Raw genomic sequence first — 24034 nt, 5'->3', positions numbered from 1 at the left:
TTTCTTGATGTCTTCAGAATGGTCAAGCTGAGGATACCTTAAAGAGAAATCCCAAAACACTCATCATGGCTAAACCCTCCAATGAGAGAATTTGAACTCCACTGGAGAATGGTTAAGGCCTTCTCTTTCCAGCATAGTTGTCAAATTCCAGACACCAGCCCCCAGGGTAAAGCCTGGATCTGTGATGACCCCTTTGATCTTCAGATGCCTGTGGAAGCCTTTCTGAAAAAAATAAAGCACTCTCATGTAAACCTTAAAAACCAGGAGAGGAGTTGTTTAAAATATCCCTACACATCTGGAAGAGGAAATGTGTGGTGCAATTTCAACACCTTTAGGTGAAAGTATGTTCTCTCAGGTGTCTAAAAGCTCGCTGGGTTAAAAGGGCAGGTGGACCTGAGAGTTCAAGGATTACCACATCAGCCTCCTTGAATCAATCAATACTATGTATGCACTGCTCAACCTGTGCTCTGTGCAAAATAAGCACTCAATAAATACCACTGATTGATTGCCTACTCTTTGCTGGGAAATGTGCTCAGTGCTTTGGAGATTACTGTAGTTAGATACATACACAAGTATAACCGGTAATTGTGAATTGAATGCAAATTCTAGAACATAAGATTTTTAAGGGCATGGATCATATCTACCACCTCCCTGACTTCCATCTTCAACAGTTAACTTTCAAAGGGCTTCTTCCCACTGCTTTCGAACATGTTCAATTATCCTATATCCTAAAAACCCCTCCCTTGACCCCCATGACTTCCTCTAGTTATTTACCCATAACCCTCTTATCATTCCTCTCCAAATTCCTTAAGTTCACCACATCCACTGCCTTGATACCCATTGCCTTCATTTCCTCTTGGAATGCTCACAGCACTCTATTGATTTTGTTTTTAATTTGTGTGTCTATCCTAGGTTTTTTATACTAACTTAGATTTTCCCTGATTCATTGCTCCTTATGTATCTGTAGCCAGCCTCCCCTTCCCTTTTTAATTTTTCAGTTGGGTGTCACTTGAAGACCAAGGGCTGTGTCTAATGCCTATCTGTGTATTCTTTCCCAAGATTTAGTGCAGTGATCTGCACATCTCATGGACTTAATAAATAATAGTACTACTACTGCTTTTCCTACTAATTCTAGTAATAATTCTAGTAAATTCTAGTAATAATTACTAGTAATAATTGGCACATAGTAAGTGCTTAACAAATACCAGAACTATTATTATTATTAATATAATTATTATTATATTATTATAATAAGTTATTCTGGGAACTTTTCTTATCCGAGGCTTCCAGTTTAAAATTGGTTGACAATTTGCTCCTTTTGCCCTTTCCTCTATTTGGAAAGTGCCTTGTACCTTAAAAAAAATTCAAATGTTTTGTGCTTTAAAATGTTCACGAACGAAGCATATTTTTACAAATTGGTTTAATATGATGGTTTCTAAAGACACAGATAAATGAAATATTCATTAAATGGATTTTATTTCAAGTCAATTATTTTCACCCTTTCCTGGAAACACTCCATGTAATGATTCATTTAAACTCAATCCTTTGGTGGGCACTTCACCAAATTTTCAGTCACTTTGCAGGTGATTAATATATGATCCAATGGAGGAGATCTCCTCCCTCCTCGCAAGTGCCACCCCCTCCACCTGCACTTCGGACCCCATTCCCTCTCACCTTCTTAAAACCATCGCCCCTGCCCTCCTCCCTTCCTTAACTTCTATTTTTAACCACTCAATCTCCAAGGGCTCCTTCCCCTCTGCCTTCAAACATGCCCACGTCTCCCCCATCCTAAAAAAACCCGCTCTTGACCCCACTTCCCCCTCCAGTTATCGTCCTATCTCCCTACTACCCTTCCTTTCCAAAATCTTAGAACGAGTCGTCTACAATCGATGCCTAGAATTCCTTAATTCCCATTCTCTCCTAGACCCCCTCCAATCTGGCTTCCGTCCCCTCCACTCTACCGAGACTGCTCTCTCTAAGGTCACCCATGACCTCCTTCTTGCCAAATCCAATGGCTCCTACTCCATTCTGATCCTCCTTGACCTCTCTGCTGCCTTTGACACTGTCGACCATCCCCTCCTCCTCCATACCTTATCTCACCTTGGCTTCACGGACTCTGTCCTCTCCTGGTTCTCCTCTTACCTCTCTGGCTGATCATTCTCGGTCTCCTACGCTGGAGCCTCCTCCCCCTCCCATCCTTTAACTGTTGGAGTTCCTCAAGGGTCAGTTCTTGGCCCTCTTCTGTTCTCCATTTACACTCACTCCCTCGGTGAACTCATCCGCTCTCACGGCTTTGACTACCATCTCTACGCAGATGACACGCAGATCTACATCTCCGCCCTTGTCCTCTCCCCCTCCCTTCAGGCTCGCATCTCCTCCTGCCTCCGGGACGTCTCCACCTGGATGTCGGCCCGCCACCTAAAACTCAACATGAGCAAGACTGAGCTCCTCATCTTCCCTCCCAAGCCCGGTCCGCTCCCAGACTTCTCCATCACCGTGGATGGCACGACCATCCTTCCCGTCCCGCAGGCCCGCAATCTCGGTGTCATCCTTGACTCGTCCCTCTTGTTCACCCCACACATCCTATCCGTTACCAAGACCTGCCGGTTTCACCTCTACAATATCGCCAAGATCCGCCCTTTCCTCTCCACCCAAACGGCTACCTTACTATTACGGGCTCTCGTTATATCCCGGCTAGACTACTGTGTCAGCCTTCTCTCTGACCTCCCTTCCTCCTCTCTCGCCCCGCTCCGGTCTATTCTTCACTCCGCTGCCCGGCTCATCTTCCTCCAGAAACGATCTGGGCATGTCACTCCCCTTCTTAAACAACTCCAGTGGTTGCCTATCGACCTCCGCTCCAAACAAAAACTCCTCACTCTAGGCTTCAAGGCTCTCCATCACCTTGCCCCTTCCTACCTCTCCTCCCTTCTCTCTTTCTACCGCCCACCCCGCACGCTCCGCTCCTCTGCCGCCCACCTCCTCGCCGTCCCTCGGTCTCGCCTATCCCGCCGTCGACCCCTGGGTCACGTCCTCCCGCGGTCCTGGAACGCCCTCCCTCCTCACCTCCGCCAAACTGATTCTCTTTCCCTCTTCAAAACCTTACTTAAAAATCACCTCCTCCAAGAGGCGTTCCCAGACTGAGCTCCTCTTCCCCCTCTACTCCCTCTGCCATCCCCCCTTTACCTCTCCGCAGCTAAAGCCTCATTTTCCCCTTTTCCCTCTGCTCCTCCACCTCTCCCTTCCCATCCCCACAGCACTGTACTCGTCCGCTCAACTGTATATATTTTCGTTACCCTATTTATTTTGTTAATGAATTGTACATCGCCTTGATTCTATTTAGTTGCCATTGTTTTTACGAGATGCTCTTCCCCTTGACGCTGTTTAGTGCCATTGTTCTTGTCTGTCCGTCTCCCCCGATTAGACTGTAAGCCCGTCAAACGGCAGGGACTGTCTCTATCTGTTGCCGACTTGTTCATCCCAAGCGCTTAGTACAGTGCTCTGCACATAGTAAGCGCTCAATAAATACTATTGAATGAATGAATGAGAAGGAGAGAGCCAGGACTTCAAAGAATGCAAATGAAAAGTATCTGCAATAGCTATTTTGTCAGAGGTACACAATATATTTTCCCCTCTAAACTGTAAGCTCGCTATGGTCAAGGAATGTATCTAACCCTGTTGGATTGTACTCTCCCAAGTGTTTAATACAGTGCTCTACACATAGTAAGCACTCAGTAAATATCACTGATGATGAAGATTATGATGATCTTGCTAATCTGCGATTCCTTAGACAACTGAAAGCCTTCTGGGAACTTTTCTTATCAGCTGCTTCCAGTTTAAAATTGGTTTACAATTTGCTCCTTTTGCCCTTTCCTCTATTTGGTGGACAAATTGGATCTCTCATGCCAGTGATCTAATCCCTGTTGGTTTTGAATGTGGGAAGGGTCACTCAGCACACACTGTGTCTTGCTTTTCATAGCAGCAGACCGTCTGTTTCCCAGGTCTCTGGATTACCAGTTCCGGGCTCTTTCCAAAGCAAAAGCAGGAACTGCAAGGGGCAGCTGGGGGAGGGGAGTAGAAGTAGTCTGGCTGCAAACAGAAGGGTTTCTGAGCCTAGAAACAACTGTACACTGCAGCTTGGGGTGGAAGGGAGAGATCTGCTTTTAGCTGTGTGACTGTGGGCAAGTCACTTAACTTCTCTGTGCCTCAGTTCCCTCATCTGTAAAATGGGGATTAAGACTGTGAGCCCCACGTGGGACAACCTGATTCCCCTGTGTTTACCCCAGCGCTTAGAACAGTGCTCTGCACATAGTAAGCGCTTAACAAAACAAATACCAACATTATTACCACTACACGCCTGGTAGATTTTTCAGCTCCTTTTGAAGTTCGATGATAAACTTCAAACAAGTGGGAGGAAAGCAGAAAATAAACTTTTATCCTGCTGCACTTCTCCTGATTCCCTTTAAATCCCTGCCAGAATCCAGGCAGCACCTTGGTCCACCCTGCCTCCTCTCCACATCTTATCCCCTTTTTCCTAGTAATGCCCCAAGCAAGTCTTAATTAGACTTGAAAAAATGAATAGTTGCTTTGAAAAGCTGCCTCTAAAACAGTCGGTTTTTGGGAGAATATGTCAAATATGAAGTTATCTGTCCATAAAGTCAGACTGGCCTCATGGTACTGTGATCTCATTTACCGCATATATCCAATCCGTCACCAAAACCTGCCGGTCTCACCTTCACAACATCACCAAGATCCACCCTTTCCTCTCCATCCAGACCACTGCCTTGTTAGTTCAATCATTCATCATATCCCGACTGGATCACTGCATCAGCAACCTTTCTGATCTCCCAAACTCCTGTCTCTCCCCGCTTCAGTCTATACTTCACTCTGCTGCCCGGATTACCTTTCTACAGAAATGTTCTGGGCATGTCACCCCCCTCCTCAAAAATCTCCAGTGGTTGCCTATCAACCTTATATCAAGCAAAAACTCCTCACTATTGGTTTCAAAGCTGTCCATCCCCTTGCCCCCTCCTACCTCACCTCCCTTCTCTCCTTCTACAGCCCAGCTCGCACACTCCACTCCTCTGCCACTAACCTCCTCACTGTGCCTCATTCTCGCCTGTCCCACCATCGACTCCGTCCCACATCTGGCCTGGAATGCCCTCCCTCCTCACATCTGCCAAACTAGCACACTTCCCCCCTTCAAAGTCCTACTGAAAGCTCATCTCCTCCAGGAGGTCTTCCCAGACTGAGCCCTCCTTTTCCTCTGCTGCTCCTCCCCTCCCTATTGCCCCAACTCCCTCCCTCTGCTCTACCTGCTCTGCCCCACAGCACTTGTGTATATATGTACATATTTATTATTCTATTTATTTTATTAATGATGTGTATATATCTATAATTCTATTTATTTATACTGACGCTATTGATGCTTGTCTACTTGTTTTGTTTCGTTGTCTGTCTCCCACCTTGTAGACTGTGAGCTCATTGTTGGGTAGGGATTGTCTCGATCTGTTGCCGAATTGTACTTTCCAAGTGCATAGTACACTGCTATGCACACACACAGAGCACGATTGAATGAACGAATGAATGTTAGAAAGAACAAACAAATTGCTAGGGCTAAGAAAGATTGTGTGAACTTGCCAAGGATGAATGTGTATAGCCTGCTCCTCTTAGAGACTGTGGTCTGTTTAGGGGAGCTGTATCACCTCGTGCAAAGAGCACAGGACTGGTGCTGAGCAGACCTGGGTTCTAATCCCAGGTCTGCATTCCCCTGCTGTGCAACTTTGGACAAGCCACTTAACTTCTCTGTGCTACAGTCTCCTCATGTTGCCTGCTACATGACCCTGTGCAAGTATTAACTTAGCTGTGACTCCTTTTTCTCTTCTTTTAAAAGGGATCAAATGCCTGTTCTCTTTCTTAGAGCAAGAGCCCCAAGAGGGATGGAGACTGCTAGAGATCTACCTCAGACTTTTGCAGATTGTTTGGCAAGTAATAAGCCCATAACAAATACCACAATTCTCATTGCTATTGTTATGGGGGCTGCAGGGAGACATGACACACCCAAGTTGGAGGGGACTCCTGTGTTACAAAGAACTGAGAGAGGTACACAATGATTCTGGAGTAAAGGAGGGAGAGGAACAGAAGTCCCCTGAGAAAAGCACTCCAGGTTCTGGGGCTTGGGACTCAAGTGGACTTCTGAGTGATAGCATTTTTATGCTGTGTGACCAAGGTAAAATGCACAGCATGATGGGCTTCGGGATGGCCCACCTGTGACAGGACTGGCATCTTGCTTCCAGATCAGGGCTGTAATATGTTGGTATTTGTTAAGCGCTTACTATGTGCCGAGCACTGTTCTAAACGCTGGGGTAGACATAGGGGAATCAGGTCGTCCCACGTGGGGCTCACAGTCTTAATCCCCATTTTACAGATGAGGGAACTGAGGCACAGAGAAGTGAAGTGACTCGCCCACAGTCACACAGCCGACAAGTGGCAGAGCTGGGATTCGAACTCATGAGCCCTGACTCCAAAGCCCGTGCTCTTTCCACTGAGCCACGCTGCTTCTCATATGCCCGATGGCATTGAACTCAGACATAGTGAAATAACATGACACAGGGGAATGAGCACAGGCCTGGGAATCAGAAGACTTGGGTTCTAATCTTAGCTCTGTCTCTTGCCTGCAGTGTGATTTGGGGAAGTCACTAAACGTCTCTGTGCCTCAGTCTCCTCATCTGTAAAATGGGGATTAAATACCTATTCTCCCTCCCCCTTACACTGTGAGCCCCATGTGAGACAGGGACTCTATCTGACCTGATCAATCTTACATCTACCCCTGCCTTAGTACAGTGCTTGCCACATAGTGAGCATTTAATTATCATTATTATCATTATGGTTTCTCCTCATCCCTTTCCAACATCCTTTCATAGCAGAAACAACAAGAACTAGGCTGTAAACACAAACTCCATTTGATTTCCTTCCCAGTATATCAGCACATCTGGATTTAGAGTCTATGAGCCCAGATAACACGCTCTCTCTCTTTCAGAATCCCCTGCTCACATAAAGATTGACGAGGAAGGATATACTCACTTGGGCTGGTCCCTGCTTCCACCGTGATGCCCAGTGATGACCTTGTGTTCCCTGTGGCTGGAAAGGCACAGGGAGGGCAGCAGATAAAGGGACAGGATGGGGTGAGCTCATCTCCCCACAGATCTGCCATTACTGTGTCATTCATTATGGCTGCCTGGATTGGGAGTCTCAGAAATCTCCAGAGGAGCAAACTTCTTTCCCTGTAGCCAATCATCCTCTGAATATATTGAATATGAAATTAACCAAGGAATAATTAGGTGAGGAATATGAGGAATTTTAAAAAAAATTTACAGTATTTGTAAAGTGCTTACTACGTGCCAGGTCCTGTACTAAGCGCTGGGATTGATATGAGCTAATCAGTATGGACACGGCCCATGTCCCACATGGAGCTCACAGTCTTGATCCCCATTTTACAGCAGAGGTAACTGAGAGGTTCAGTGACTTGCGCAAGGTCACACAGCAGATAAGTGGCAAAACTGGGATCACCGGGATGACTCCCAGGCCTGTGCTCTTTCTAAAAGGCCATGCTACTTCTTCAGCAGTTCCATTATCAAGTATTGCTACCAAGTAATGTAGTAAACGGAACATCAAATATGATAAACTGACATCAGTATCATTCCCCCCGTCCAGATCCATTCCATTTGACAACCACGCATTACCCTGGAAGCTGTGAATGTGGAGGTGGCTTTCTCTCTGCCATTCTGTCAGCTCTGGCCTGTGGATTGGCTGGTTTCTAGGGTTTACAGGACAGTTTAGGAGCAAAATTCAGATCTTACACTTCACGTATACTAGGGACATTAACCTACAGTGCTAATTATCCTTTGACCAGGTCCACATTTCCCAATTGCTTGAAAATTAAAAAACAACAACAAAATATCTCTGCAAATTTATCCAGAAAGTAGAGATCAAGATGAATCTTTAAACTTATTAGAGGAGAAAGACAGAGTAGTAGAAGAGTAAAAGACAGAGACAATGGAAATGTGTGAAAGAGAGAGTATTCCTCCATTTTTGAAGATGATGATATCAACGAGATTCTATTCACTTGGGAACTGTGGCTGACAATCTATTCTACACTGTGTGCATATAAAGATAAAAGAATAATTTGTCTAACTGTTGCCTTTATGACTGGCTCCATATGTCATTATTTTCTGTACTTAGTCTCTCCATCTTCCCCGAACTTCTGATTGTCACCTGGCTGCCTTGATTGCCTCCCAACAGTCTTCCAAAATACCACACTCTGAGGGCCTTTCAATCATTGTTTCCTTAAAATGCTTGCTCCACAATCCCTGCTTTTTGGTACCTTCCTGTGGTTTACCCCATATTCATTCATTCAATCGTATTTATTGAGCGCTTACTGTGTGCAGACAACTGAACTAAGCACTTGGAAAGTACAATTCAGCAACAAATAGAGACAATCCCTACTCAACAATGGGCTCACAGTCTAGAAGGTGCTTAGGTATCCTACCATATCCCATTAGGAGAAGCAGCATGGTGTAGTGGATAGAGCATGGGCCTGGGAGTCAGAAGGTCATGGGTTCTAATCCCGGTTCTGCCACTTGTCTGCTGTGTGACCTTGGGCAAGTCACTTCACTGGGCCTCAGTTCCCTCATCTGTAAAATGGGGATTGAGACTGTGAGCCCCATGCGGGACAGGAACTGTGTCCAACCCGATTTGCTTGTATCCACCCCAGTGCTTAGTACAGTGCCTGGCACATAGTAAATGCTTAACAAATACCATTATTATTATTATTATTCCATTAATGTCATAACTCCCAACCAGTGACAAGTTCCACACTACTCCAGCCAAGGCCCTCCCCAGTCCAACAGTCACAGCTTTCCCAGTGAAATGAAATAAGGGAAGGAAGGATTTATCTTGCCTCTCTCTGACCAAGTGTGTGGGGGAGGGAAGAGTGTCAGTGCCTGGACCCCGGCCTCTGATTGAGAAGGAGCTCTGAGCCAAAGGGACACAGCTCCAACTTCTCCTCATCTTACACCCAATATCTACATGTCTTCTAATTCTACTGAATGCTCCCATGTGCTTAGAACAGAGCTTCATATCCAGGAGATGCAAAAACAAATACTCCTGAGTGTGTCCAACATCACATGAACCTTCAAGAGTGTAGTTTCAAGCATCAGGAGCTACAGGACACTTTTTAATTGCCTCTACTCCTACTTCTATTATTAAGTTTGAATACTTTCCTGGAAAATCGGAAGACTATTCTGCCATTAATTTCCATGTTTCCTGGTGCATCCTCCTGAGGCCACACAGAAGAGATGAAATGGGACACACCTACCTCACATCCCAGCTGTAGTCTGGAGTGTGTGTGGAAAGCTGACCCCTCGAGTCAACAGTGAATTTTGGTGCGGGAGAATTTCTGGCTGTTGGAGGTGCGGTCAACCTTTGAGAGCCCACAGATAAGTCTTCTGGGGGATTTGGCCAAAGAATCCCCAGTGTACGTACTGAGCAATGACATGTACGGTGGATCCTACATGTCCTAGTCTCACAGTCTCTCCACCTACCTTGGCCGATTGACCAGAGTTGAAGACAAGAAGGAGGAGTGATATGTTCATCTCAATTCAGTTCCCAGGAAAGCAGAATGAACATGGAGAGAAAAATAGAAGTGAAAAAACGCAGGAGGTGAAGAGACACTGAGTGCAGGTACAGAGCAGGTTGGTTACCTCCCTAACAGGTGGCTTTCCATCACAAATATGTAGTAGGACCAAGAGGTCACCACAGTGCCATCCATCTTTGGTTTGGGGTCCTCGGGTCACCTGGGCAAATGCAATAGGAACCATCATGTTCAAGGAAGAAAATCCATTCGTGTGGAGAGGAAAAGGGAGAGAATCAATCAAGCAGTCAAATCAATGGTATTTACTGAGCACTCACTATGTGTAGAGCACTGTACTATATGCTTGAAAGAGTACAACACAACACAATTAGCCGAACTGAACGATGCCCGTGACAAGCCTACAGTCTAGTGGGGGAAAAAGATATTAATAAAAAGAATTTACAATGTATAATTTAAAGACCAAATATCCCCTTCAGTTCTCTTATTCTCAATTCTACCTATCAAATGCCTAGAAGCACTGTGGCTTAGTGGAAAAAGCATGGACTTGGGAGTCTGAGGTCACGGGTTCTAATCCTGACTCCACCACTTGTCAGCTGTGTGACTTCAGGCAAATCACTTAACTTCTCTGTGCCTCAGTTACCTCATCTGTAAAATGGGGATTAAGACTGGGAGCCCCATGTGGGGCAATCTGATTACCTTGTATCTACCCCAGTGCTCAGAAAAGTGCTTGGCGCATAGTAAGCACTTAAATACTATCATCATCATCTTGGATCAGGGAGGTCAGGACTCCTGAGGAAAGTCCGTTCCCCAAATTTTGCAGCGTGGCTCAGTGGAAAGAGCACGGGCTTTGGAGTCAGGGCTCATGAGTTCGAATCCCAGCTCTGCCACTTGTCGGCTGTGTGACTGTGGGCAAGTCACTTAACTTCTCTGTGCCTCAGTTCCCTCATCTGTAAAATGGGGATTAAGACTGTGAGCCCCACGTGGGACAACCTGATTCCCCTATGTCTACCCCAGCGCTTAGAACAGTGCTCGGCACATAGTAAGCGCTTAACAAATACCAACATTATTATTATTAAATTTTCCTTGCTTCTATTTCTAATGGTTCTATTGAGGGGCTGTGGTCAGAGAGTGGGCCTGGGAGCCAAGCTGACACCTAAAACAGCTCAGCCTAGTGGAAAGCAAATGGTCCTGGGATCTGGAAGACTGGGGTTTTAAACTCAGCCCCACCATTTGCCTGATGTGTGACCCTCAGGCAAGTCACTCAACTCTGCTATGCCTCAGTTTCCTCTTCTGAATACCTTTCTCCTTCCCCTAGACTGTGAACCCCTTGTGGGGCATGGACTGTGTCTAATTTGATTATATTGTATTTACTCCGGCTCTTAGGAAAGTGCTTGGTACATGATGAGCAGTCAATGAATTCCACAGTTGGTATTATTATTAGCTGGGGGAGCAGAGAGGCCTCTAACCTTTTTGAAGAAAGATGGGGGCTTGGGGACCCTTGGATCACTGCTAATCAGCACCCAGGGACAGAGGGATGGGTAGCATGCAGAAAGGTATGCTAGTGTTTCATTTAGCTGAAAGTCTTCCGCCACAAAATTGAAAGAGAGCGTGATGCTGCTGGTGATCCAGTATATGGACACAAAGCAGATGACGAGGAGCAGGATGGTCTGGGTGGCTCTGGTCTCCGCGGAGGATCTTGGGGAGTGGCTGGTGCTGTGGATGTGCTGGACTTGCTTGTGGTGTTGATGCAATACAATCACCATGTACCCACTGGCACAGGTCATGAGAAACACAAAGAAGATATCTCGGAAAGTAATCACACTTAAAAATGCAGTGTCAGTTAAGAAACTCATCCAAAATACACTGGGACAGTATTTTATATTATACTTACTAACTGAGAGAGTGATATTTTCACTGGCTGCAGTGGTTGTCCACAGGTTGGCATACATGAAGAGGTGGACGATCCAGAAGAAGAGGAAGGAAGGGAGGATGCTCTCTGGGGCTCTGTATTTGAGCCGAGCCCAGCGGGAGGTGCTGGGACTGATAGTGACGGCCTGGTACATGCTTAGGAGGCACATGGTGCAGATGGTAAGACCTCGGGTCACTCTCCTGATGTAGACAAAAATCTGGCAACCCACTTCACCCAAACGATTTTCAGTCCCATAGAGAAACATCAGCACAGGAACACCCTGAGTGAGGAGTGTCACTGAGTTGGTTATGGTCAGGTGTGTGAGGATCAGGTCTGTGGACTTCCTCTGCTGGGGCCGAGAAATGAAGATACAGATGTACAGCGTGAACAGTGTTAAGTTCCCCAGGAGCCCAACCCAAGTCTGAAGCAGGGAGAAGGTTGCCAGCACCACATCCCTCACCAGCATCTTCTTGTTTTCATCAGAACTACAAAGGTCAGAGTCCCATCAAGGGAAGCCCAAATGGGTTTACTACTGCTGGATCCTCAAATTCTGGAATTTGAGAAACGTCAGGAAGCCGTTATGCTTTTTCTACCCACCTTGCCTTACGAAATTGCCGGTTGCCAGTTCAACTTAGATGGACATCTTGGGGTTAGTCAGTTGATGTGTGACATCACGGTGAAGTGGAGGAAAGACCCTCCTATAGCACTTTCTGGGAAGAATGTGGACTCTTTTCTAGGCAATCTTGCATTTAACCCTCTTCCAGCTAGAACTGTCCAAATCTTCGAAGCATAGCAAAAGATCTGGAGGGATACAGAAGCACATTTTAAGGTGTTATGGATAGCTGGATGCCTGAACTCTTATTATCATTCCCTGGAATGACTTCTGCAAATATCTCTTTGAAGTCCATCCTGGTGTTTTACTCTCTTCCCTATTCACATGTACATCATATTCCCCCACCAAGTTCCATTCATCCACCCTGCAAACCTACCAACTCATTTCATAGTAAGCGCCATCATTCTGCAAATTCCACCATTAAATCATAAGCTCCTTGAAAGCAGGGATATTAACTCTACTGCACACAGTGAATACTAATACCACTGATTGATTGGCTTTCTGGGGTGATACATATTATCTGCTCAGCATTGTGTCTAAAGTAATTCTGGTGAGAGTCTCTCCAAACCAAGAAACTTCGTTCAACTAGTGGTTTAGCAGTTTAATGGTCCAGAGAAGTGCAAGGTGCATTTGTATTTGTATGTGTTTGTGTACATTAGAGGTGTTGGTTGATGAGGAGTTTATACTTTACAGCCTTTGGGTCATAAACTAATACAGCCCCGTCAGTAATTTATCTGAGCCTAGAAAGAGCCAGGGGTGTCCAGAAACTCAAGTATCATGTAACACACCAGATAGACTATTAAACATTTGAAATCTTTCTACAGGTGATAAATAATTATGGCACTTATTAGGCACTTACCATGTGCCAAGCACTGTTCTAAGAGCCAGGGTAGACACAAGTTAATCAGGTTGGACACAGTCACTGTCTTACATGGGGCTCGCAGTCTAAGCAAGAGGGAGAAGAATTGAAATCCCACTTTAGTGATGAGGTAACTGAAACACAGATACGTTAAGTGACTTGCCCAAGGTCACACAGCAGACACGTGGCCGAGCTGGCACCAATGCTTCTCTAAAGAACTAGAGAATTAGATTGTAAACTCTTTTAGGGGTAGGGATCACATCTTACCATTTTTCAGTGTAGTCATTTGGGGATATTGGTGATATTGCTGGATTTGAATATTAAAATAAATCAAGCATATGAAGTGAAGGAATGATGGATGCAATTAGTAGAAACAAAAAAATGTTATATATCAGATGAAAAACAGACTTTCTTTGCAGCGCATAAAATTAGGTATATAGAACAAGGTGCACAGAAGGTAAAAAAATAGACTAAAATAAAATTACCAATATGTTATTAAAATTGTTACAGAAGTCACCAACCATAAAGATGCTCTGCAATTTGAAGCATCTGTTTCTGAGACAACGAGAATATTCATCCTACATTAATTTGTGATGGTGAGGGAAAGACAGAAATTGTCACCAAGCTACATATGCAATTAAATACAGTTAGCATCACATTTGACAGCACAATGGGTACAGAAAACAGAAGCCTGTGAAATTTTAACAAGAAATAGCAAATCTGATGGCAATTAGAATGGAATATAAAGCTAGTACTAAATCAACATGCATTTGCCTCGATTTAACCGGGGGTGTTGGGGTACACACACACTTCACTGGAAGCCAAGAGATGAGCAGATGGACCTTGTCTGGAGGATGTCACCATAGGAAAAAGGGGCACCAGAGAACTCTAGGTTGGGAGAAACAGCATGTAGATGAGCGGTTTGAGAGTCAAGCAGATGGAGTTTTCACCTAATTAAGAAAACAGTATCATCTCTTAAGACTGAAGAACTGCAGAGAGAAATGGCTGTTTTTAAAAAATAATTTAGGGTTAAAAAAACTAAAACAGTTATTTGAGGGGATCATGAGATGTGTTTGCACCATTTAACAGAGCAATGAGAGAACGGCAGAAAAGCTAAAGGAATAAGGAGAATAAGTTGCATCTTAAAAAGAGTGTACTTTAAATAAGCACATGAAAGTTACATGATTCTTGTGGCCTGATTTAAATGCCTACTATAAAAAAAAACCCAAAAAACTTCCGTGAAAGACTGTTTCTTAGGGATGTTAATCATTTTTATCATTTCATGGAAGAGCTCCCTTTAATGATTCAACTCAATACAAGGGCAAAGAAACTGCAGGACACAAGCAGAGGCAGAAATGTTGATGTATTTGAAGGTAATTGATTTATGACTGGCTGAAGGTGGGAAGAGAGAGGGGAGAAATATAATGTAGGAAGCAAAGGGGCAGAAGAGGAAAGGAAAGCGTTTCAAAGGAAAAGCAAGCAGGAGGTGAAAATAGGGGAAAGAGGATCAGGAAAAGATTTAGTCAGAGTTAGAGGTTTGCACAATAAATGTCAACAGCATTAGATATAGAATTGGAAGAGATGTGGTCTATGGGGAAATGAAGGAACAGGAACTTGCCATCCTGCTGAAACAAGAAACCAGAGGGGAGAAGAAGAAAGCATAAGATTGAACCAACAGGGGGACCATAAAGGAAATATATAGAGAAAACAGGATGGGACTGGAGTGATTTCAAAAATAAAACAACAATGAGGTGGGTGGTGTGTTATCTTTAGGGTGCATTTTAGTGGAGAGGAAAACTTTCAGTGATTCATAATCATGTTGGTGTGATTCAGGCAAGCAGTGAATGTGTGAATTGCTCAAGGTGATGACAAGGTGATGAGGGAGGGGGCTCAACCAGGGAATGAATGGGAGGCTAAAATTCAAAATGAGCAGCAACTAGAACAACTGGACAGGACCCAGGACAGCCAGAGGCAATCTGCAGAAACACCAGGATGAGGGAGAATTTTAAAGACAATTTAGGGGAAGGAAAAGTCCCAATGAGATCTGTCAGTACAATACATTGAGCTTATTTTGGCTTATTGAATGCAAGAACACCGTACTAAGCCTTAGAGAGAGTTCAAGACACAGCCTCTGCCCTTAAGAGTTTACAGTCTGCTGGGAAAAGTGGAAATAGCATGAGCCTCAGAGTCAGAGAACTTGGGTTTGAATTCTGACTCTGGAACTTGCCTGCTGTGGGACCTTGGGCAAGCCACTTCACTTCTCTGTGCCTTAGATACCTCAACTTTAAACTAGGGTCTAAATCCTACTCCCTTTACTTAGGCTGTGAGCCCCATGTCTGACAGAGAGTGTGACCAAAATGATTATCTTAATTCTACCCCAGTGTTTAGCATATTGCCTGGAATATAGTAAGTGCTTAACAAGTACCATAATGGTGATTATCATCATTATTATTACTATTATTATTATTATTGCTACTATTCAGCCTACTCCCTGTATCGTTTCTCTGCAAAAAATTGTTCAGTCCACATTTCCCCACTCCTCAAGAACTTCCAGTGGTTACCCCTCCACCTGTGCATCAAACAGAAACTCCTTATCATCAGCTTTAAAGCACTCCATCAGCTCTCCCCATTCTACCTTATCTTGTCTGTTTCTGACTACAGATTCTGTCAGTCATTTATATTTACCAAACGCTTACTCTATGCATAGCACTGTACTAAGTGCTTGGGAGAGTACGATATAACCATATAACAGACACGTTCCTTGCCCACATTGAGTTTACAGTCTAGAGACAAGCTTACAGTCTAGAGTGAAGGTAGTGGAAACTAGATTGGAGGAGTCAAGGATAGAATTAGAGGAGAGAAACCAGAGGCAGTGGGTGTAGACAATTTACTCAAGGAGTTTGGAGAGGGATTCATTCATTCAATAGTATTTATTGAGTGCTTACTATGTGCAGAGCACTGTACTAAGCGTTTGGAATGTACAATTTGGCAACAGGTAGAGACAATCCTTGCCCATTGATGGGCTTACAGTCTAATCAGGGGAGACAGACAGACAAAAACAATAACAATAGAATCAAGGGGATATACATCTCATTAACAAAATAAATAGGGTAATAAAAATATATACAAATGAGCAGATGAGCACAGTGCTGAGGGGAGGGGAAGGGAGAGGGGGAGGAGCATAGGGAAAGGAGGGGAAAAGGGGGCTTAGCTGAGGGGAGGGGAGGGCGGGGTAGAGAGGCAGCAGAGGGAGCAGAGGGAAAAGGGGAAGGTCAGTCTGGGAAGGCCTCTTGGAGGAGGTGAGCTCTCTGTAGGGCTTTGAAGAGGGGAAGAGAGTTAGTTTGGCGGAGGTGAGGAGGGAGGGCATTCCAGGACAATGGGAGGACATGGGCCAGGGGTCGACGGCGGGATAGGCTGGGAAGATGGGGTGATAACTGGAGGGAGCAGTGAGGTCAAGGGACAGCTTTTTTTAGGATGGGGAGACATGATCATATTTGAAAGCAGGGAGGAAGAAGCCATCAGAAAGTGAACAGTTGAAGATGGAGGTTTAGAGAGTGAGTTTCCTTTACCCCAACTTCCTCCCCTTGCAGAAACACTGAGAATTCAGCTGTTCAAACAGATTACATTCAGTTCCCTTTCCCACTACAGCATTCCATTCCCGGGATGCAGATTCTCTGACTACAGGCCACACATTCTCACTTTCCATCACCGTATCGCAACTCGACAATAAGGACCTTCTCACCTGTGCTGGTCTCTGCTCTAGGTGTGCTGCACAGTGATGGGCTCTTCTTGTCTACAGCTGGAGGGACCTGGCTGGGGTAGCAGTTATAAGGAACAGAGGCTGTGAGTTCATGTCCCCATCCTAATCACTGCTGTGACACTGGTGTCCCTTGTCCCTGCTGTGACACAGGTATCTCTTGTCAATGCTGTGAAACCACCCAGAGTGGAAATTTGAGAGATCTCCATAGAAAGAACAATCCTCCCTCCCTGTGGCCAATCGTCCTCCAGTCATATTAAAAGTTGAACTAAGCAAGGAGCTAATTAAATGTAAGTTGTTGGGTTGGGAGTAAAAATGAATAAGGCTTGATTAGAGTTGTACCTCGGGGTTGCGTCTGTCACAGAATCCTTCAGATAGAAAGGACTTAGGGGTATTTTCCAATCTCCTGATTCTGGAAAGTGAAGTGTCCTTATCCATTAATACTGATGCTTTCCATGCTATTGCCCCTCTCAAACCCCTCTGATTGCTATCCCATCAGTGGAATAATCATCAATCAATGGCATTTATCACACACCACACTACATTCTTTTACTTCCTTTTTCTCCATCTGGCTCATTTTATTTGTATGCCATTTTGTCTGTCTGTTCATATCCACTATATGGTAAAAAGCAAAAGCGCAGCAGCCATATGCCTTTTGTTGTAATAATAATAATTGTGGTATTTAAGTGCTTACTCTGTGCCAAGCACTCTGCTAAGTGGTGGGGGAGATACAAGCTAATCAGGTCCCACATAAGGCTCACAGTCTAAGCGGAAGAGAGAACAAGTGTGGAATCCCCATTTTGCAGATAAGGGAACTGAGGCATAGAGAAGTTAAGTGTCTTGCCCAAGGTCACAGATCAGGTAAGTAGCCGAGTCAGGATAAGAACCCAGATCCTCTGATTCCTAGCCCCGTGCTTTTTCTACTAGGCCAGGCTGCTTGTCCTCTTCAAATTCCCAAGTTCGGTAATCGATATTCACGGGGTGTCTAATAAATGTCATTGATGATGATGATAACTGTAAGCTCTCCTCTAGACTGGAAGATCCCATCCACAGGCTGTGGGACCTTGGGGAAGTCACTTTACTTCTCTCTGCTTAAGTTTCCTCATCTGTAAAATGGAGATTCAATACCCATTCTTCCTCCAACTTAGACCATGTACCTCATGCAGGACAGGGACAATGTCCAATCTGATTATCTTGGTTTTACTCCATTACTTAGTCCAGGGCTTGGCACCTAGTAAGTGATTAACAAATACTATAGTCATCCTTGTCATCATCATCATCATAACCATTATTGAGGGCAGGCATTGTGTCTACCAACCCTATTCTGCTCTCCCAAAGTGTTCTGTACGATGCTCCGTACACAGTAAGTGCTCAAGAATACACCACTGCTTGATAATAGCATGGAGAGCACTGTTCATTCATTCATTCATTCGATAGTATTTATTAAGCGCTTATTATGTGCAGAGCACTGTACTAAGCGCTTGGAATGTACAAGTCAGCAACAGATAGAGACAGTCCCTGCCCTTTGACGGGCTTACAGTCTAATCACTGTTCTAAACTCCTGAGGTCTAACTGGAGCATAAAACAGATTTTTCCCCAAAAGAACCTTAAATTCTAATGAGAGATACAGCGAGACATACATCATTTACAGCTTGAGAGAGCAAGGAAATGAAGAAAGGACTAATAACAATTTTTAAAAATTGTAGTATTTGTTAAGCACTTAATGCCTTTCAACCTTTATTCTAAGACCTGGTATAGATACAAGATAATCAGATCAGATACATGTCCCACAAGCAGCTCATGGTGTAAGGTGGGAGAGAGAACAGATATTTTATCCCCATTTTACAGATGAGGAAACAGAGGCACAGAGAAGTTAGGTGACATGTTCATTATCACACAACAGGAAAGTTGAAGAGCCAGGGTTAGAACCTAGGTCCTCTGACTCCCAGGCCCGTGCTTTTCCAACTATGTCTTGCCACTTCTCTAGGCATTCATTCCTTGACTAATTCTATCTTCTGGCTCAAACCACCTCCTCAGCCACCAACCCAGCCATCTGTATACTTGCTCATTTTTATGTATTTCTTAATCAACATCATTTGTTTTTAGCATTTATATTGATGATCTTACTCTCATCTACTCTGAGAAAAAGAAGTCTTCCACTGTTACTCTTCCCTGTCTTTTTGAACTTGTATGGCTGAAAAGACCTAGGCTTGACTGAAAATCAAGCCCTGATTCTGCCTGTTAAAAGACAGTTCTTTGCTCCCCTCTGCAATGGTGAGGGCTGTGATCTGGAGGATTTGAGTGGAGAGGGAAGTACAGGATGAGGAAGCAGTAGAAGAGCGGGGTACAACTAGGTGGTGAGCATGGGAGAAGGGAAGAGCATGAGCTGGGCAGAGAGAAGCCCTCCTAAAATCCTACCTTCTCCAGGAAGTAATCCCTGCTTATTTCACCATCCCCTAGTTGTATTGGCCCAACACCCACCATTAGTGCTTAGCACAATGCTCTGCACACCAAAAGCTCTCAATTAATATGATTGACTGACTGACCTAAAGAAGGACCGGCATTTGGATTCCAGATCGGTTTTTCCATATGCCTGAATCCAGCCTCGTGTGATACTGGTCTCAGAGACACTGAAATAGTGGAATTGTTACTCCTTCAGCTCACTCCTCATTCACTCCCAACCACTAACCCATGGGTAAATACTGAGAACCCCATCCATACACATAGACTCCTTTCAATACCCTTTCCTTTTCTGTGGCCACATCCTCAGAATCTCTGAGTCTGGAAAACATGCTCTCTCTCTCTCTCATTCCCTGTCCCCTTTCAGTTACCTTAGATGCCAAGTTAGGCCACACTCCCCTGGACTGGTCTATGCTCCCTCTGTGGGGCTCAACGATGTACTGATCTTGTCTATGGCTGGAGGGCCCCATCCAGGATGGCAGTTATAGGGGCAGGATGGTGTGAGCTCACCTCCCCTTGGGGCTGTCATTACTGTGTCACTCGCTTTGCCTGTGACCCTCTCTGGACTGGAAATTTCTAAAGAGCACACAACCTTCCCAGTCGCAAAGAATCCTCCAAATAATTTGAGTCATGAATTAACCAAGGAAGAAATTGAACGTGAAGTTTGAATTTGGGAGTAAAGCTTAATGAGCCCTGGTTAGAGGTGACATGAGGTTGTAACTGCCACAGAATCCTTCAGCTGGGAATTGCTGAAAGAGGTCAGTTGGTCCAGACTCCAGCACCTAAGCCGGAAACTGCCTAAACCACCACCAAAGAACTCTTTTGGCCGCTCTATCTGTGGTTTGCCTTTAAAGTTGTCTATCAGTTCATTCCCTGACCTAGCAGCTTTCTTATTTCACATACCAGCTATCAACCTTCACTTCTCCTTACCTAATCTAAGGGGATTTTGTTCTTAACAATCATATCTGATGCATTATTCAAACTCTTCCACATTCATGGAGCTTTTTCCTCTTCTGGGTTCCACCAAATCGAGTCCCTCTCTACTCGATGGGGGTCAGGAGATCCAGGTTCTAATCCTAGCTCGATTAGTAGCTTTCTGGGTGAACTTGGACAAGTCCCTAGAACTGTCTGGATCTACATTTCCTTATCTATTAAATGGAGATGAAATTGACAGAGAGACCCATCATGTGTGTCAAGGTGGTGACCCATCAACCTTGTATCAACTCCAACCCTTATCAAATAGTCAGTGTTTAATAAATGTTATCCTTAATCATTATAGGTTATAATCCATTGAATGATATTTAATTAAATGTACATTTTCATATTTGTATAATATATAACTTTATCATATGGCAATTTTGTATTGGGAAATGCAGGCTGTTTTAGACATATTTCAAAGGCTGTTAAATTTTGGAATGCTTTGGGCAGAATCTATCACAGGCTAGTTAGTGGTGGAGAGGTGGTCCGGTAATAATAATACTAATAATAATAATGATGGTATTTAAGCACTTACTATGTGCCAAGCACTGTTCCAAGTGCTGGGGCAGATACAAGGTAATCAGGTTGTCCTATGTAATGCTCACAGTCTTAACCTCCATTTTACAGATGAGGTAATTGAGGCACAAAGAAGTTAAGCGGCTTGTCTAAAGTCACACAGTGACAAATGGCAGAACTGGGATTAGGGCCCATGTCCTCTGACTCCCGAGCCCGGGCTCTTTCCACTAAGCCATGCTGCTGATGGAATGCCATTTCAGATCCACTGTATCTGAAATCAGTTCAACTTAAATTCCCTATCCCTGGGTATCTCTCCTTGGAGGAATAGACTTCAATTGCAGGAGGAGTGATTTAGGCTAGAAACAAGAAACCCATTTCATACAGGTTATCAGAGGCTGAGAGGTAGAACCAAACCAGGTGGTGAAGCTTCTTCTGAGAAGTTTAGATAAAAATAAATGCCCATGTATCCAGAATGACTGAAAGTTGGGTGAGGTGGTCCAGAGGTGATGATGGGAGTCCAAAGAAGAAAGGAAAATTAATGCCAGTCTCTAAAGCCCAGTGTGGGCCCTGTTCCTTGGAGGGAAGAAAATACTATGCGTTACTGATCTAAAAACTTTAATGGTGAGCTAAGTAGACTTTGCCCTAGGGGCCTTCCTCTGGACCAATCATCAAGCATCTCTAATTGCTCAGTGTGGGTACAGGATCTCAAGGGCCCCACCAGAATCAACAAGGCAATTTTCTCCTCCAACCAGAGATATTTCCCTTATAAGGTAGAACATTTCATTCTTCTCCTCCACCCATAATTGGCCTTTGGAGTCTGCCAATTTGGTTGGAGTCTCCAATTCAGGATGGACACATATGCATGTGCTTATTCCTGAGTATCCTTGTTAGTGTCTCTAGCCTGAAGGCCTCCCTGACCCATTACTAGGGTGAGGGAGATCGGTCATAGCCAGAGACGGTTAATGTCTCGGGTTATTGATACTTGTAGCTACAAGTCTAAGTTTCCATCAGTTAAAAGAAGCTCTTTTGATCAACCTTAGCTGGAGGAGAAGCTGTGTGATCCAGTGTCTCCTGACCAAATCTAAACCAGTAAACAGAACTGAAGCGACAAGAGAGACAAATTGGCCTCAATTATGTGAGGGATCCCAGTGGTCTGCTTTGACTCTGATCTGTCTTTCAAGCCCAGCACCGGTGATCCACTAACCCAGCCAGACCAAACCCTAAACTCACTCCTATCAGAGGTACAAGAGAAGGTATGTTGCATGGTCTTACTCTAACTAAGCTTCAAGGCCTTTTTTTTCAAGGTAGTATTCTTAAGCACTGTACTGCTTAAGCACTGTACTAAGTGCTGGGGTAGGTACAAGATAATTAGGCTGAACACAGTCCCTGTCCCACATGGGGCTCACAGTCTTAATCCCCATTTTACAGATTGAGGTAACTGAGACACAGAGAAGTTAAGTGACTTGCCCGAGGTCACAAAGCAGACAAGTTGCAAAGCTGGAATTAGAACCCAGGTCCTCTGACTCCAAGGCCACGCTCTTTCTACTAGGCCACACTGTTTCTCAGGATTAGGGGAAGGAACAGAAGATACTAAGGCTTGTAATATGAAATCAGAGTTGAAGAGCAACCTCAAGAGGTCATTTGGTCTAGTCTCCCACATTTCACCCCTCTCAGGGTCGCAGCTGGGGAGTTTCCAGTACTCTACCAGTCTCGACTACAGGATGGAGAATCAAGCAGAGACATACCCCTTCCATTCCTAGCTTGGGCAGTGGCTAGTGAGTGGAAGGCACTCTGCTACAAGTCAAAACTCACCCGTGCTGGGCAGCAGCGGCATGGGAGAGTTGAAGGCGGAGACTCAAGTTTACTGCGTGGAAGGAGGCAACGGTAAACCACTTCTGGATTTTTACCAAGGAAACTCTATGGATCCACTACCTATTTTGAAGTCTAATTACCCTGACAGTCCCGAAGTCTTTCCTTGTGTCTAACTCAATTTACTATGGGTGCGATTTAAGCCAATCATCCAATGGGTTTCTCTATGGAGGTGTCTGTTTTCCTTATGACAATACCAGAGTCATTCAGTCCCCTTCAGTCTTCCCTTTTTTAAGCTTAACAACCTCAACTCACCCTAACTCCTCTCACCTTCAGCCTTAAGACTTGTTCTCCCCTTCATCAGTTTGTTGCTCTTAATTAGTGGTGTTTATTAATAATAATGTTGGTATTTGTTAAGCGCTTACTATGTGCTGAGCACTGTTCTAAGCACTGGGGTAGACACAGGGGAATCAAGTTGTCCCACGTGGGGCTCACAGTCTTAATCCCCATTTTACAGATGAGGGAACTGAGGCACAGAGAAGTGAAGTGACTTGCCCACAGGCACACAGCTGACAGGTGGCAGATCCGGGATTCAAACCCATGACCTCTGACTCCAAAGCCCGGGCTCTTTCCACTGAGCCACGCTATTCTGAAAAGGAAGAGATGTGAAAGGCAGATGGGTCTCCGATTCTAAAAGCAGAGGATGGAAAAAGCCCCATTACGGATAATAATAATACTAACAATAATGATGATGGTATTTGTTAAGTGCTTATTATGTGCCAAGTCCTGTTCTAAGCGCTGGGGTAGACACAAGGCAATCAGTTTGTCCCATGTGGGGCTCACGGACTTAATCCCCATTTTACAGATGAGGGAACTGAGGCACAGAAAAGTGAAGTGACTTGCTCACAGTCACACAGCTGATAAATAGCAAAGCCGGGATTAGAACCCACAACCTCTGACTCCCAAGCCTGGGCTCGTTCCACTAAGTCATGCTCCTTCTCTGCATCTAGGTGGAACAATGGCCATTCCTTGTCCTCATTAGTAATGGTCCGAATACCTATATTTTGGCATCCAAAGGGATACCCATCTCCTGAAATAATGTCTCAAGTTATGAATGAAAGACAGTGATGCTTCCCTAACTGGATCGATGTGAGAGTTAGGGTCCAAGATGGGGGAGGTCGAGTATGGAAAAGGACAATAAGCGCCATCTACTGGAATGTGTGGAACGTATAAATGTTTTCCAGGCCGATGTTCTAGGTAATCACATTGTGCTGAACAAGTTATATTTATTGGGATATTTGTTAGTTGCCTACTATCTGCCAAGTAATAATAATAACAATAATAATAATGGCATTTGTTAAGTGCTTACTATGTGCCAAGCACTGCTCTAAGCGCCAGGGTAGATACAAGGTTATCAGGTTGTCCCACGTGGGGCTCACAGTCTTAATCCCTATTTTACAGGTAAGATAACTGAAGCACAGAGA

General features: G+C 44.5%; 1 protein-coding gene and 1 non-coding gene across 2 annotated transcripts; one reads left to right on the top strand and one right to left on the bottom strand.

Annotated features, from left to right (window-relative positions):
* Positions 1-11058: 11058 nt before the first annotated feature.
* On the bottom strand, positions 11059-12024 carry ORNANAV1R3230 (vomeronasal 1 receptor ornAnaV1R3230). The gene has a single exon (NM_001253622.1). It carries the CDS (start codon positions 12022-12024, stop codon positions 11059-11061), a length of 966 nt encoding a protein of 321 aa, NP_001240551.1.
* A 10381-nt stretch (positions 12025-22405) lies between these two features.
* On the top strand, positions 22406-22543 carry LOC114808273. Its single transcript, XR_003756120.1, has one exon. It is a non-coding gene; the product is annotated as a small nucleolar RNA SNORA7 (small nucleolar RNA).
* Positions 22544-24034: the final 1491 nt, after the last annotated feature.

Source organism: Ornithorhynchus anatinus, chromosome X5 (genome assembly GCF_004115215.2).
Source record: "Ornithorhynchus anatinus isolate Pmale09 chromosome X5, mOrnAna1.pri.v4, whole genome shotgun sequence".
In the NCBI taxonomy this organism is placed as follows: domain Eukaryota; kingdom Metazoa; phylum Chordata; class Mammalia; order Monotremata; family Ornithorhynchidae; genus Ornithorhynchus; species Ornithorhynchus anatinus.
This window is presented reverse-complemented; position numbering and strand designations above follow the sequence as displayed.

Bases quoted from the DNA above. Each gene is read 5' to 3' on its own strand.
- ORNANAV1R3230 (NM_001253622.1), bottom strand. From the start codon at position 12,024: ATGCTGGTGAGGGATGTGGTGCTGGCAACCTTCTCCCTGCTTCAGACT.